Here is a 14,465-nt window from a genome sequence, read left to right on the forward strand (position 1 = left end):
CATCTCCCTCCTGCCCACTCCTCCCTTGTGCAAACCTCTCCCTGCCACCTTCACCCCCCTGCAACAACCCTGGGCACAGACAGCCCCCCCACCTGCCAACCCCTTGCAACAACCCCCTCCTGCCCACTTCTCACTTGTGCCACTCTCTCCCTGCCACTGCACCCCCTGCAACGAAACCTTTTTGCCTCTGTGCAGTCTCTTCCCTACCACTACAACCCTGCCCCCTCCAGCTCTTGGCCACCTGTTTGCAGCCCCTCCCCTGCACTTCGTGAACATTTGGGCCCCTTGGGGGAACTTGGCCGTGGGAAGGTGGGGGCTGGACATCGGGGGGGGGCGCAAGGTAGAAGTTTCACACAGGGCACAAAATATCCTTGCACTGGCCGCGCGCGCACACACACACACCCCCCACATACCCCAAAACTGAATACATTCCACCTTCTTGCATGACTATACACATGACCAGCCTGAGGAAGATGTTAAGGTATATCCCCTCAGAAAGCCGTGTGTGTGTGTAAATGTAGTTTAATCGCTCATGTTGTCTTTTCTGCTGGCACTCATATTATCTGAACACCTTCCATGTAAAATCAATAGCAAAATAGTCCCTACAGGATTTCACACAATCTCTGGCACTTCTCTCATTTTGGGGTAAAAACTTGGAGTTTGTTTTGGCTTTTTCTTGAATCTTATTAGTTTCCTCTTTTTCTTGTTGTTAGTTGGGTTTTATTGGATAGAATGGGGCTTTCACAAGTCTGCCAAGTGTCTCACTCTTGTGACATGTCTGCAGCACCTGGTCAGGTTGGGCTACATCTCAGGTGTATTCTCACATATCCAGATTAGCTGTGGGCATGCAGAACGTGTTAGCAGTTATTTGTTCCTCCAGTCCACTAGTTGCCACTGTGGTATCTGGACAGCCAGTAGCTAGGAGCAGTCTCTCTGTTTAGTGTCTTGGTGCTTCCGTGATGCATTGAGCTAGTAAGGAGTAGCTGCTTGAAGGTAGCACAAGGAGACAGGTCCATTGCTGATCCTAGTTGGCCCCTCTCAGCTGCATTAGGATTCTCTCCATCAGAACCCCTCTGCTATACTAGCCACTATCTACTCTAGCATCTCCAGACACCCAATCACTACACTACCCAGCTGCCCCAAGCTCCCACCTAATCCACCATCACTCCTTAGCTGTTCCCAAGTACCCACACAGTTACCCCAGGCACCCAATCACTCACCCTCAGGCCACTCCACCACCTTGCTGGCACACACAGTCACCCCATACCAGAGGGAAGTTGCAGGAACAAACTGGTGGAAAATCTATTCTATATGGATTCCTATATGGTGCAGGATAAATTTGGGGAGCACATTAGAGAGCTTATTCCTTCACTCTCCCACTTCCCTGGTCCTTCTCGCATGAACAGAGAGCAACAATACCCGAAGTCTGAAAGTGCAAACAATTCAATGTTTATTGGGGTGAACTTCCAGCAAGTATAAATCTAAGTTCCTTTTTCCTTATTTTCGAATCCCAACTTACTTCCTGTTTGCCCCTAGTTTATACAGTAATATTCTTAGCTATACCTTAACCAATCATTTTACTGAAATCTATCTAAGCAATCCTAATATATATTGTAACATAATTCTCTAACCCAGAAGTAGGCAACCTATGGCAGGCATGCTGAAGATGGCACATGAGCTGATTTTCAGTGGCACTCACACTGCCTGGGTCCTGGCCACCGGTCCGGGGGGGCTCTGCATTTTAATTTAATTTTAAGTGTAATTTCTTAAACATGTTAAAAACCTTATTTTCTTTACGTTTAACAATAGTTTAGTTATATATTATAGACTTATAGAAAGAGACCTTCTAAAAATTTTAAAATGTATTACAGGCACATGAAACCTTAAATTAGAGTGAAAAATAAAGACTCTTCACACCAATTCTGAAAGGTTGCCGACCCCTGCTCTAACCAATTATATCCCACTACCCTAATTAACTTACACCTAGCAAAATTATACAGAAGACAGAAACAATTAGAGAACCAAACAGATTAACAATAGAAAAAGGGGGAGCCATAAAAATAAAATATACAGACATGAGGGTTTCACAACCACAACTATTGAGAAGTGATTTCTTGCCAGACAGGATGATATCAAACTAAGTTTTCTTTAACCATCATTATCTGGTGATAGACACTATCAGGACAGGATTGTATTCCTAACAGCCCAATACCACCTTATTTCAATGTGACTAGTTTGAAATGTGGGGATATGACCATACGCTTCCCAGCTTATGGCTGCCTCTGCTGCTTGGCCAAAGGCCTTAGCTTAAGAACAGGGCCTCAGCAGGGCTGGCGCTTCCATTAGGCGACCCTAGGCAGTCGCCTGGGGCGCCAGGATTTGGGGGGCGGCATTTTGTGCACTCCCCACGGGGCACACGGGAGCTTCCGGTTCCGCTCCCGTCGTGCCGCCGAAGAAGGACCTTCTGCTGATGTGCCGCAGAAAACAGCGGCAGGCAATTGAGCAGCTCAATAACTGCCGCTGTCGTCTGTGGCATTTTGGCGGAGGGCCCTTCTTCAGCGGCGTGATGGGAATGGAACCAGAAGCTCCTGCGCGCCCCGTGGGGAGCACACAAAATGCCGCCCCCCAAATTCTGCCTACGGTGTCAGAAACTTCTTATACCTCTATAACTAGCTAAATGATAAACATATACCTAAATTCTTAAAGTATAGGCCTTTACGGGCAGGCCTACATATCTATATCCTAACGCACAATAGGTGGCAATGGGGATTGAAGAGGATTGTGTGTGTGGGCAAAATAAAGTAAACCAAACCAAATCTTGGCCTCTCAACAAAAACTTGCTGCTATGACAAACATCAATGCTTTTCAAAACGTGAATGCTCTGCTTTCCCCTGTAGCAATCCATTCATATTGGTATATTTGAATTTGTTTTCTAGATTTTCTTCACAAGAAAAGCAGCAAGAAATTAGTTCCCCAAATTAACATGAGTCCTAAGTGAGGGTTTTCTGGAGCAAACAGCTGGCTCTGTATGGAGGGAGACTATCAACAGTCACTGAAACACATGTATCAAAATCTTCTAAAAATTCTGCCTTTGGGAGCAGGAAAAACTTTTCAGGCAAAAACCCAACCAACTAAACATTGGTGGGGAGACCCTCAGTGGGAGATACTCTGTGAGAGTCATTTTCACCCTCTTTGTGGCCCCCTGGTACTCACAGAGTGGGCCAAAGTGGCTTTAGTATAACTGAGAATTGGGACCCAAATCTGGCAAATCATTTTTAATAACTAATACAGCTGAGAGGACAGTATACTACTCACTGACCATTAATTTGTGAAGAGAAAAAGAAGCTAAATATGTTTAGATTATTCTCTTCTAACTTTTTACAGAGCTCTATTCCTTTGGTACAATTAGAACAAAATGGGCCTGACCACTGCATGAATCCATGACGACAGGGAAAGAGTGTTGGGGGGTCATAAAATGAACCCTGTGTTCCTTTGCATCCCAGTGTAGTGACTGGGCATAGTTTCAGTCCCTCTATTCCCCCAAAGCAGGCATTCCTCTCTCCTGACATACCTGGGAACACGATACAATGCAAAGGGAATGGGAAGAAGTAGAAGGGAGGTGGGGGCAAGAACCTGACTCCTCCTACTGGTCAACAGAGCTTGCTTGGCATAGAGATAGGAGCGATTGTGCACATAATAAGGGATAGTGCAGTAGACACACTCCTTGTATAAAGTTCTAGGCACTTAAATGCAGTGAACACTACCATAATTATTAATATTGTTTATATCAGCAATCTCAGAGGAGAGGCCTAGAATTCAGTGTTTATAGTGGCCTCTCCTGGTTTGCACTACAAAGTTAGGTCGACATAAGCCACCTTGTGTCAACATAGTTGTGCATGTGTCTGTACTCAGATTTGTTCCCTGCCAATGAAAGGGCCCCTTTACCATGACACAGTAACATCACTCCCTGAATGATGTTATGTCGTGATTGATGTACTGTGATTGACACAGTGCAAGTAGAGAGGCTGTGTGACCCAGGTTGACCCTGGCAGTCCGCCAGCAGCTGTCCCACAATGACCAACACTGACTGCTTTGGTCACAATTATGAACTTGACTGCCCAGGGGTCATGGAGATCAGAACCTGCCCCCCCCCCACTTTAAAAATCTTGCATATTTTTGAAATACTTAGTCCTGATTTCCCAGCTTGGCGAGCGCACTTAGAAGCTCTCCACTGTTGTGTCCAACTGACCATCCCAGGTACGCACTCCTGCTTGGAGTAGACAGGAGATATTGGATCTTCTGGGCCTGTGGGGAGAAGAGGCTGTGCAAACATAGCTAAGGAGCAATTGAAGAAACATGGACATCAGCAGCAGTGTCACATGAAAGCAAAGGAATTGTGGTAGGCATACTAGACAGCCAGAGAAACCAACAGTTGATCTGCTGCCCAGCCGAAGATCTGCTGCATTACAACGAGCTGCACGCCATACTTAGCGGAAACCCCACCAGCACCTTGCAGAGCACAGTGAATACCTCTGAGGAGTCTTAGATGCAGACCCCTTTTGTGAGGAAGAGAAAGATGGGGGACATGTTACCAGGGGGTCCAGCTATGCTGTGAGTTAGGATTGTTAAGTCACCATTACAGCCTACCTAGTCCCAACAGCTGAGCTTGGCCAAGCTCAATCTGGGGAAAGGAAACTCGGGTAAGTGTGCCAATGCATTTTCCATTACAATGTTTAATTGTACAAATGGTGCCCAGCCCCAACATAGCAGGACACAAGTATTGACTTTTCATTGTTTTACATTTACTAGAGGTAGCAGTACAACAAACAGGGGAAGAGTTATCTGCTTTTCATTCCCACATTAGGTAGTAGGGTCATGCATAGCAGTTTATTTACACAGGGATGTCCCTTGACTGCACCCTCAGCAAGTTTGCAGATGACACTAAATTAGGAGGAGTGGTAGATATGCTGGAGGGTGGGGATAGGGTCCAGAGTGACCTAGACAAATTAGATTGCTGGGCCAAAAGAAATCTGAGGTTCAACAAGGACAAGTGCAGAGTCCTGCACTTATGACAGAAGAATCCTATGCACTGCTGCAGGCTGGGGACCAACTGGCTAAGTGGCAGTTCTGCAGAAAAGAACCTGGGGATTAGAGTGGACAAGAAGGTGGATATGAGTCAACACTGTGCCTTTGTTGCCAAGAAGGCTAACAACATATTGGACTGCATGAATAGGAGCATTGCCAGCAGATCAAGGGAAGTGATTATTCTCCTCTATTTGGCACTCGTGAGGCCTCATCTGGAGTACTGTGTCCAGTTTTGGGCCCTACATTACAAGAAGAATGTGGAAAAATTGGAAAGAGTCCAGTGGAGGGCAACAAAAATGATTAGGGGGCTGGGGCTCATGATTTATGAGGAGAGGCTGAGAGAACTGGGATTGTTGAGTCTGCAGAAGAGAAGAATGAGGGGGGATTTGATAGCCTCTTTCAACTACCTGAAAGGAGATTCCAAAGAGGATGGATCTAGACTATTCTCAGTGGTAGCAGATGACAGAACAAGGGGCGATCGTCCCAAGCTGGTGGATATTAGGAAACACTTTTTCACTAGGAGGGTGGTGGAGCACTGGAATGGGTTACCTAGGGAGGTGGTGGAATCGCCTTCCTTAGATGTTTTTAGGGTCAGGCTTGACAAAGCCCTGGCTGGGATGATTTAGTTGGAGATTGGTCCTGCTTTGAGTAGGAGGTTGGACTAGATGACCTCCTGAGGTTCCTTCCAACCCTGATATTCTATGATGACTTCAGCAGGCACCATTGCAGTAAGCAAGCAGACTAGTGGAAAATGGGCCTGGGTGACTTTGGCACGCCAGCAGCAGCTGTGCTTTCTGCCTTTGTTACTCTAGGAGCAGGATATCAGCTAAAATCTCGACTGTCTATGGAAAATAGTGCCAGTACTCAGTGCCATTGCCCTGTACTCATACCCATGGAAGTAGGGTCAAATTATGTTGTTTCATGCAGTTGAACAATTCCCTCTTAGTTTCTCCCTGCCCATCCCTTGAGTGGGCAATACTCACCATGGCTGGAACTGGAGATCAGTACTGTGCAGAGGTGCTCTAGAGCTGAAGTATCAATAACTATGTTTTGCCCGAAACTTCTGGAGAGCAAGGGAAGGGAGTTCTGGAACTTATTCTTTCGCTTTCTGTTGTGAGTGTAAATACAGTGACATATATTGTCTTTATCTGCAACTGCTGCCATTGTGGCATTGAGGGGCTTGCCCCTCACACCCGCAGAATGTCTGGCCATAATAAGGAGGAGAACGAAGAGGAGTCAACAGGACATGTTCTCAGAGATTCTGCAAGCCAGTGTTGCATCAGGCTGTGAACAAAGGGCAAGAAGGGTGAATATTTCAGACACTATGGAGAAGAAAAGAGTAGACAGGAGAAAGATACGCCAGGACATGATGGGTCATGGCACCCACCCTCCCTTCCAGCGCTCCAGGGCTGGGAGTGCTAGCCTCGGGTGGGGACCGGCGGCTCTGGCCCCCATGTGATATATGGATGGTATTATGGAATGGAAGAAGCTGCATGATGGGAACTTGACCCCTTTCTCCCAGGCATCCCTCTGTAACTTGTTTCTGCCTCACCAGGTATGTTGCCAAAATTCCCCAAAATACAGTGTACTGGATAATGGTGAATTGCACACTGGGATGCCTACCCAGGGTGCACCGCACTGTATTGACACACTCACTCTTAGTGAGTACATGCAGCACCGATACAAGGAACCAAGTACACACACAGAGGATATACTAACTGGAGCTGGATTATGCCAATGTAACTTTCTTTGACCAAAGTATGTAGTGTAGACATGGTTTGAAGTAGTAATGAGGTATTTTGGTAGGTCTTTTCAAGAAACTTACACTTCTATTGCCTGTGCTGTATCTTTTATGTAGATGATAAAGAGAACTTTGGTATCTAGTGCTGTTGGTTGGCACCTATCATGACCACTAAAAATTCAATTCCATATTATTATTTTCTTTAAATTTAAAATAAATGTAGTGGCTGTGTAATTCCTGGAATCTGCCTGCTGGGGAAGCCACTTAAGTTTTGGGTAATTTCTTTTTTGAATTTTGGTTTCTGGTACCAAATCTAATTTAGAGTATTGAAAAGCTTTTTGGCTTTAGATTTATAAATGAGATTTTAAAGTCCCCTGATTTCTTCTATCTTACAGGAACCAGATGTTCTTTCTGAGAGTTGTAAAGGAAATACAGAGGAAAAATTGTATTTGGAGAAGTAGCTTTGTTGCGATAATATACTTTTATTCACCAAACCAAAATACATTTTGACCTATTATTAAAGCCTTTTTGTTACTGGACAAATCTGATTTAAAAATAGTTTTCCTTTGCCCACTATTTTGTTGACTCTCTTAAACTCTTTTTTGTTGGAAAAGTATGGTTTTCATTTACAGAAGCCCTTCCCCTGTTTTATTGTGATTATCTAGGTATTCAATAATTTTAGAAGTAATTTTACCTAGTATTGCAGTAAGGCTCATTTATCTGTAATTCCCATAATCCCATCTAGTGACATTTCATAAAACAGTAATCCCAAATGTTGAGGGTGGGGTGGGGCGGGACCCACGCCAGCCCTCACTGGGAGTGGGGAAAGAGTGCCACCCAGCCGTGCTCTGCCCCCAGCTCTGTCCCAGCCCCAGTCCCAGCTCGTGCCCTGGCCGTGGACCTGCTCCTGGCCCTGGTGGCAGCTCTGCTCCCAGCTGCAGACACAATTGCAGCCCTGGCTCTTGGCCCCAGCTGCAGCTCTGCTCCTGGCCACAACTCCAACCATAGCTCTGGCTGTGGCCCGTGGCTCTGCTTCTGTCCTGGGCTCCTGACCATGGCTCTGGCCCTGCCCCCAACTGTGAATGCTGAGGGGTGTGTGTGGGATGGACAGTTTCTGTTATGGGTGGGGGTGTGACAGGAAAAGTTTGGGGAATCATAAAGAGTAAGGATTTTTACCATATAGTGCTGTAACATGCTGTACATGGGACTACACTGTAAGGCCATTTGAAAGCTGAAGCTAGTGCATAATGTAATGTCCACTTACATAGTTTACTATTGTTTGCATATTATATCCATGCTCAGTGATGCCCACTGGCCATCTATTAGTTTTCAGATGGAATTTAAGGTGTTGGTGTTAAGCAGTCGAGCCACGAGTGGTTTATGACCTGGTTCTTTTTCTCCCTGTAACATACTGTTGCAATTGTGCTGAGTAGAGGCATTGAGCTGATGTTCTCTCAGTTTAAACAGGCTAGTGCTTCTATGTGAATGTACTATCTGGAGTTTTTTTGATATTTTAATTTGCTCCATCTTCTCCTTTGTGCTTTGAAATGATTATTTTGCAAAAGCCATCTTTTTGCAGGGTTGTCAGGAAGAGGACAGTTTTAGGATGATTAAGTGGATGTGTGTAATTACATCCTGAGTGGTTTATAGGTATACTGTGTTATTTTTTTACTTGTATCTTATGAATTGCTGATTTTAATTTTTATAAGCGGAAAGGAAGCACAAATTCTAAAGAAACAAAAATATTTTCTTTAGCCATTTCATTCTTAAGGTCCTCCATCTCCAGAACCCATGGATGAATACTATCTAGTTATTATGACTTGTTCCAATATTAAAATTATCAGTGTAGTCCACCTCCTCTTTTTATGCTGACTTAAATTTAGTACCATTAAGACTATGGGAAAAACTGATGCAGAGAAGTCATCTCTCTTCTCTGCAATATATTTATCCTCCTTAATAAACAAACCCTTAAGAGAATCACCAGGATGTGCACATACCTAAAGTGAGTATTCAATAGAGTCCTTCTCCTTGCTTTTCCTAGCCTCTCTCAATTGCTTGTCACCTTCCTTTGTTCTTTCTTGTGTAAAGTTTAGATTTTGTCGTCTTTGGGATGGTTTTCTGTAACGATCCCAGCTCACATTTGAGTGCAATGAAATAATAAGAATTGCTCCCCTTTACACACTGAAGCCTAGTGACCTCGTTCTGATATTCTCACAATTAATTTTTCTGATATTTTCAAATAATGTATTTCTAGAGTTTTTTGTCTCTTTTTTTGGTTATTTGCTATTCAAATTCCCTCTTAAATCTTCTGTTTCTTTTGGTATCACTTGGCCTTAGTTTTCACTTCTTGAAGGATAGCTTTTAATCTTGCCAGGGTGACATTTTGGCATGGTGATTCTTAAGTTATGTGTCTCAAAACCATCAGGTCCGGGAATCCCAGATTTGTATTAACAGGTCTTCAATGGTATAAATTTTGTTTCTGGTCCTTCCAGCTTTCCAGATAATTGAATCTTAAATTCACAGTGTTTTGATTCCCTTTCAGTTTTTTTGTTTTTTTACACACAGTTAATGGTTTTAAATGGCCTTTATTTCAAATAGCTAGAAATTATCATTTAAATCTGTTTGAAATAAGACCGACATCTCGGCATTCAAATGGAATCAAACAATAGTCTTTAGTTTGAGCAATACATGTGATATCAGCAGATAAAGTAAGGTGAGAATTGAAGTGGGAGTGGGTAGAGGCAAGATGGTAATCAGAAAGAATTATTTAAATTTAAAATCAGCAATGTTATTATTTGCCAGAGCTAGAAATTCTCTGGTCTTCCAGTACAAAAGAGGGTAAATAAACTTTTCTACTACTAGATCAGTTTGAGAGAAAATTCCTATCCTAGCATACCTAACAAATGCAAACGTAATAGGCAAAATGTATTAATGCATACAAACTTTTATTCACATATAACAGGTATGCTGTCTTTTGTTCCTTAAGTTCTGTTTGTACTTTGTAAGTAAATGTAGTAAAAAAAAAATTAAAAAACACCAGAGATCTAAAGTTCTTGAGTTGGTTCCTCGACAGTCTGATTATAGAATTCTTTGGGACTATGGCAGTAATGGTAAGGGCAGAGGGCAAAGTAACTTGTGTTCATAATAAAGTGTGCTCAAACCCTGTTGGGAAGGAATGTTCTGTGTTTGTACAGCATCTACCAGATGCTGGTCCCTGATTGGAACTCCTACATTCTACCACTATACAAATAGTAAATAAATAAAACATGTTGCAGAAAAGTAGGTTTGTTTGAAAAAGATGGTAGTGTCACCTTGTCTTATTGACTTACGTACACCATAATAATAAGAGAGGTAAAATAAAATAGGTTTCTTGTAAGTGTTTACATTGCCTCTTCTTTGCTTATTATAGGTTAACTAGCAGTTTTGGAAGCTGATGTTTCTTTTGTGCTTTGTTTTTAAGTCCCTAGTATTTAGCCTCAGCTCAGGTCAGAAGTGAAATTTCACAGAGGTTTTGTATGGAGGAAATTAAAAAAAAAAGTTGGACTGAGATGAATGCCTTGTAAGTAATAGAAAATGCAAGAAGCTGACTTAGAAGCCAAACTACAGCAACATACTCCTTTTGGCTCATATGCTAGAGTAAGAAAAATTCCCCAAAATAATGGAAAAATTCTGTGTTTGACTGGGGAACTTGTTCAAGTTGCACGTCTGTCATTTAGTACATACCTATCATGAATCCACAGAGAATGAACTTGAATCTGAAATTCTTACCTTTCCAATCATGTTTCCCTTGTCCCTAAATCTCAGTAAAACTCTCCCCCCCCCCCCACCCAATCACCAACCTAATAAAAAGTTTGCATCTGGTATGTTGGTATTTGTGGGACCAATGCTCTAGTAAACGGTTACAGAATGTAGATTCTACTGATTCTTTTCTGGATGCCCAGTACATTATGGCACATTAGTAGCATTCTTTTCATTGTACTCCTTTGGCTACCTTTGGTAAAGGAAACAATTATTTGTTTCCATTTACCTGCTCATTGTGGCACTTCTCATGTGTCAAAACAAAATGCTGTATGCCTGTATCCAGATTGGGTGTTCTGTAGTACTTAGAAGTTTCACCACATCTAATTGGCTTCTAATTATTACCAGGGTGAGAGATACTGTCCATACATATAGGAAGACCCTTTTTTGCACTGAAAATGATTACAATCAAAGGAGACAAGGAACATACAAACAATGAGGGAGAAGGACACTATACATATATGTACAGGTGTTATACATTTAAAGTACATTGACATTTTCTTTTGTTATTAAACAAATATATTTCATTTACATCCAGTGGCGCCTCCACCTATTTATTATTTGTAGGCCCATTTAATGTGTGACTCATTGAAGACATGGGTCTTGAGGAGGGATTTGGAGGAGGATATGTTAGTGACCCTGCAGGTCAGCTCAGGGAGACGATTCCGTGTTTATGGCAAAAAGGTGCAAAGATGTATTTTAGACAAATGAACAAGTGGATGGTCAAGACCAACATGGTTGACAGACAAGAAGGATGTGGGGCAGAGGGTAATATCTGAATTAGTCTGGTCTTATTCTGTAAAGTTCTAAGTTCAATGGGAGTTAAGGGTGTTTAGCATCTGTTTAGTTATTGGTTTTCTTGCTGAAGAGATTAAAATAAGCTGTCTGAGCAGCTACTAGACAGAGGGCTATGTTTTATATCAAAACCAAGGAATTCAGTGGATATTGCCACTGTCATGACACACAAGAGATGCTGACAATATATTAAGCAGAAAAAAACAGCCTGCAGATTTAATAAAAATGTGAACACAGATAAGTAAGTGAGGATCAAATTCTGGTCTGCATTACATTTGTGCAACCACACTTGACCAAATTCACTTGCTTGTGCCAACAGTGCATTTTCCCCACTGACTTGAATTTTGCATTTTATAACTGAGAACAGAATATGACCATTAAAGATATGCTTGTGTTCTAGAAGATGAAAATACACAAATTAAAGATGAGAAGTAATTGTCTCCTCCGTGTCTTGAAATTAGTTTAAAATTAATTAAGAGTAAAGTATAATATTCCAAAGTAGCCCTATTTCACTTTTATTCAAGTCCTATTTTAATACTTAACAAGCATGGAATTAAGCAAGGAGTATAGTTAAAATAAAATTTATTATGTAAACAAAGAGGTGCAAATCAGGGGTTTGAGCAAAAAGTAGATGGAAGAGAATATCCAGAGTAAAAACTGAAATGGAGAAAAGGCAATATGAAATTTGTCATGACATGTTGCATCTGCTAATATTGGTGGAAGCAATTTACTGATAACTTGCAGTAATGCATGGCATTGTGCTCATCTTATTCCCCCCTCTAATGCACAGCTCTACTATAACACATTTGGGACAAGATTCTGGGTACGTCTATACTACCCGCCAGATTGGCGGGTAGCGATCGATCTATCGGGGATCGATTTTATCACATGTAGTGTAGACATGATAAATCAATCCCTAATTGCTCTCCCGTTGACTGCTGAACTCCAGCTCGGCGAGAGGTGAAAGCAAAGTCGGGGGAGCAGCGGCCGTCAATGCCATGTCGCGAGGATGTGAAGTAAGTGATTTTAAGTTGCTCTAAGGTACGTTGACTTCAGCTATGCTATTCTTGTAGCTGAAGTTGCGTGTCTTAGATCGATTCCTCCCCCACCCCCAGCGTAGGCCAGGCCTCAGTGACAGGAGATTAAATCTGCAGTAATGCCACTGAAATCAGGGGTCTCACTCACAGGTCTACACCACAATCTTTGAGATCAGAATCTGACCCTCTTTCTTGGAGTTTCATAATAGTATATGAAATAGTGTAAATCACATAAACCAACATTATTTTGGGTAGAAAAAGTGCAATTCCAATAGCTAGGTATGGTGAAGGGGACTACAATCATGCAAATACCCATATTGTTCTCTATGGCTCAGGCACTTTGTCCCGTCTTCAGAGGAATGAAGCAGCTGTGCATCCCAAGTGAATTATATTTCATGGATTAATTTCAAATTTGTGACTCTTGGACGTAATGTACTTGTTACTTTTATATAATACCCTATGGCAAATGATAGTTGTTTCAGGGAATACCTAGGAGATGGTTGTAATTCTAGAATAAGAGTAAAATCTTTCTCGCATTACTTACATGAGTAGTACACTTGAAGTTATGGAACATAGTAGGACTGTTCAGGAGAGCAAGGTGCCAATTTTATGCATAATTGGCAAAGCATAACTGTTCAGTTGTATTTTCGTTTGATAGAACTGTAATGTATTTTCTTTTTTTACAGTTTAATTTAGGACTCAAAATTTTGGAAATAAAATATACATGGCACAGAATTTAAAGGTTCTTCAGACAATTTTAATTCTGCTACTTCAGGATTACATCTCGGCTGAAGATGGTGAAATAAGAGCAAGTAAGAGATATTTATTTAATTTTTATTTACTTGTCCTGGCTAGTTAAAAACAAGTGTAGCGTATTTAGAGGACTGGATTATGATATCTGTATCCAGGTCCACATATAATACTTACTTGGATGAAATGTCAATGGTGAATTGAGGGAGGGGAAGAGCATATTTGGATACAGACTGGCTAACCTAGTGAGGAGGGCTTTAAACTAAGTTTGAAGGGGGCAGGTGACAAAGCCCACAGGTAAATCAAGAACACGGAGACCTATGAGAAGGTTTGGAATTTGGGAGGAGCATGGGCTGTTAGAGAAGGGATAAAGGAGAGACAAGACAGAACTAAGGGCGGGGGGAATCAAATGAGTATCTTATATGTTTGTATACTAATGCAAGAAGTATGGGGAATAAACAGGAAGAACTCCAAATGCTAGTAAATAAACACAACTGTGACATAGTTGGCATCACAGAGACCTGATGGGATAATACACATGACTGGAATATTGGTATAGAAGGGTACATCTTGCTCAGGAAGGACCGGCAGGGGAAGAAAAGGGAGGTGTTGCCTTATATATTAAAAATGTGTACATTTGGACTGAGACTGAGATGAAAATAGAAGACACACTTGTTGAAAGTCTCTGGATAAGGATAAAAGGGGTACAAAACAAGGGTAATGTCATGGTAGGGGTCTGCTATGGACCAGCTGACCAGGTAGAAGAGGTGGATGAGGCTTTTTTTAAACAGCTAACAAAATCATCCAAAGCACAGGACTTGGTGATGTCTGGGTAGTTGAAGTCCCCCATCATCTGTTGGGAAAATAACAGAGCATGCCACAGATTATCCAATAAGGTCTTGGAATGTATTGGAGACAATTTTTTATTTCAGAAGGTGGAGAAAGCTACCAGGGGAGAGGCTGTTCTAGATTTGATTTTGACAAATAGGGAGGAACTAGCTAAGAATTTGAAAGTGGAAGGCAGCTTGGGTGAAAGTGATCATGATTCTAAGGAATGGTAGGAGGAAGAACAACAAAATAAAGACAATGGATTTCAAGAAGACTGACTTAGCAAACTCAGGGAGTTGGTAGGTAAGATCCCATGGGAAGCAAGTGTAAGGGGAAAAACAATAGAAGACTGTTGGCAGTTTTTCAGAGAGACGACATTAAGGGCATAAGAGGAAACAATCCTGTGGTGTAAGAAAGATAGAAAGTATGGC

At 42.0% G+C, this 14,465-nt stretch overlaps 1 protein-coding gene across 1 annotated transcript in view; it reads left to right on the top strand.

Moving 5' to 3' along the window:
- COL21A1 (collagen type XXI alpha 1 chain) overlaps positions 1 to 14,465 on the top strand; it is a 189,360-nt gene that overhangs the window by 25,976 nt on the left and 148,919 nt on the right. The window contains exon 2 of the mRNA XM_050951092.1: positions 13,143 to 13,268. Within this exon, the coding sequence (XP_050807049.1) occupies positions 13,181 to 13,268 (88 nt within the window). The 5' untranslated portion in view covers positions 13,143 to 13,180. The remainder of the gene's footprint in view (positions 1 to 13,142; positions 13,269 to 14,465) is intronic.

This window comes from Gopherus flavomarginatus, chromosome 4 (assembly GCF_025201925.1).
Source record: "Gopherus flavomarginatus isolate rGopFla2 chromosome 4, rGopFla2.mat.asm, whole genome shotgun sequence".
In the NCBI taxonomy this organism is placed as follows: Eukaryota; Metazoa; Chordata; order Testudines; family Testudinidae; genus Gopherus; species Gopherus flavomarginatus.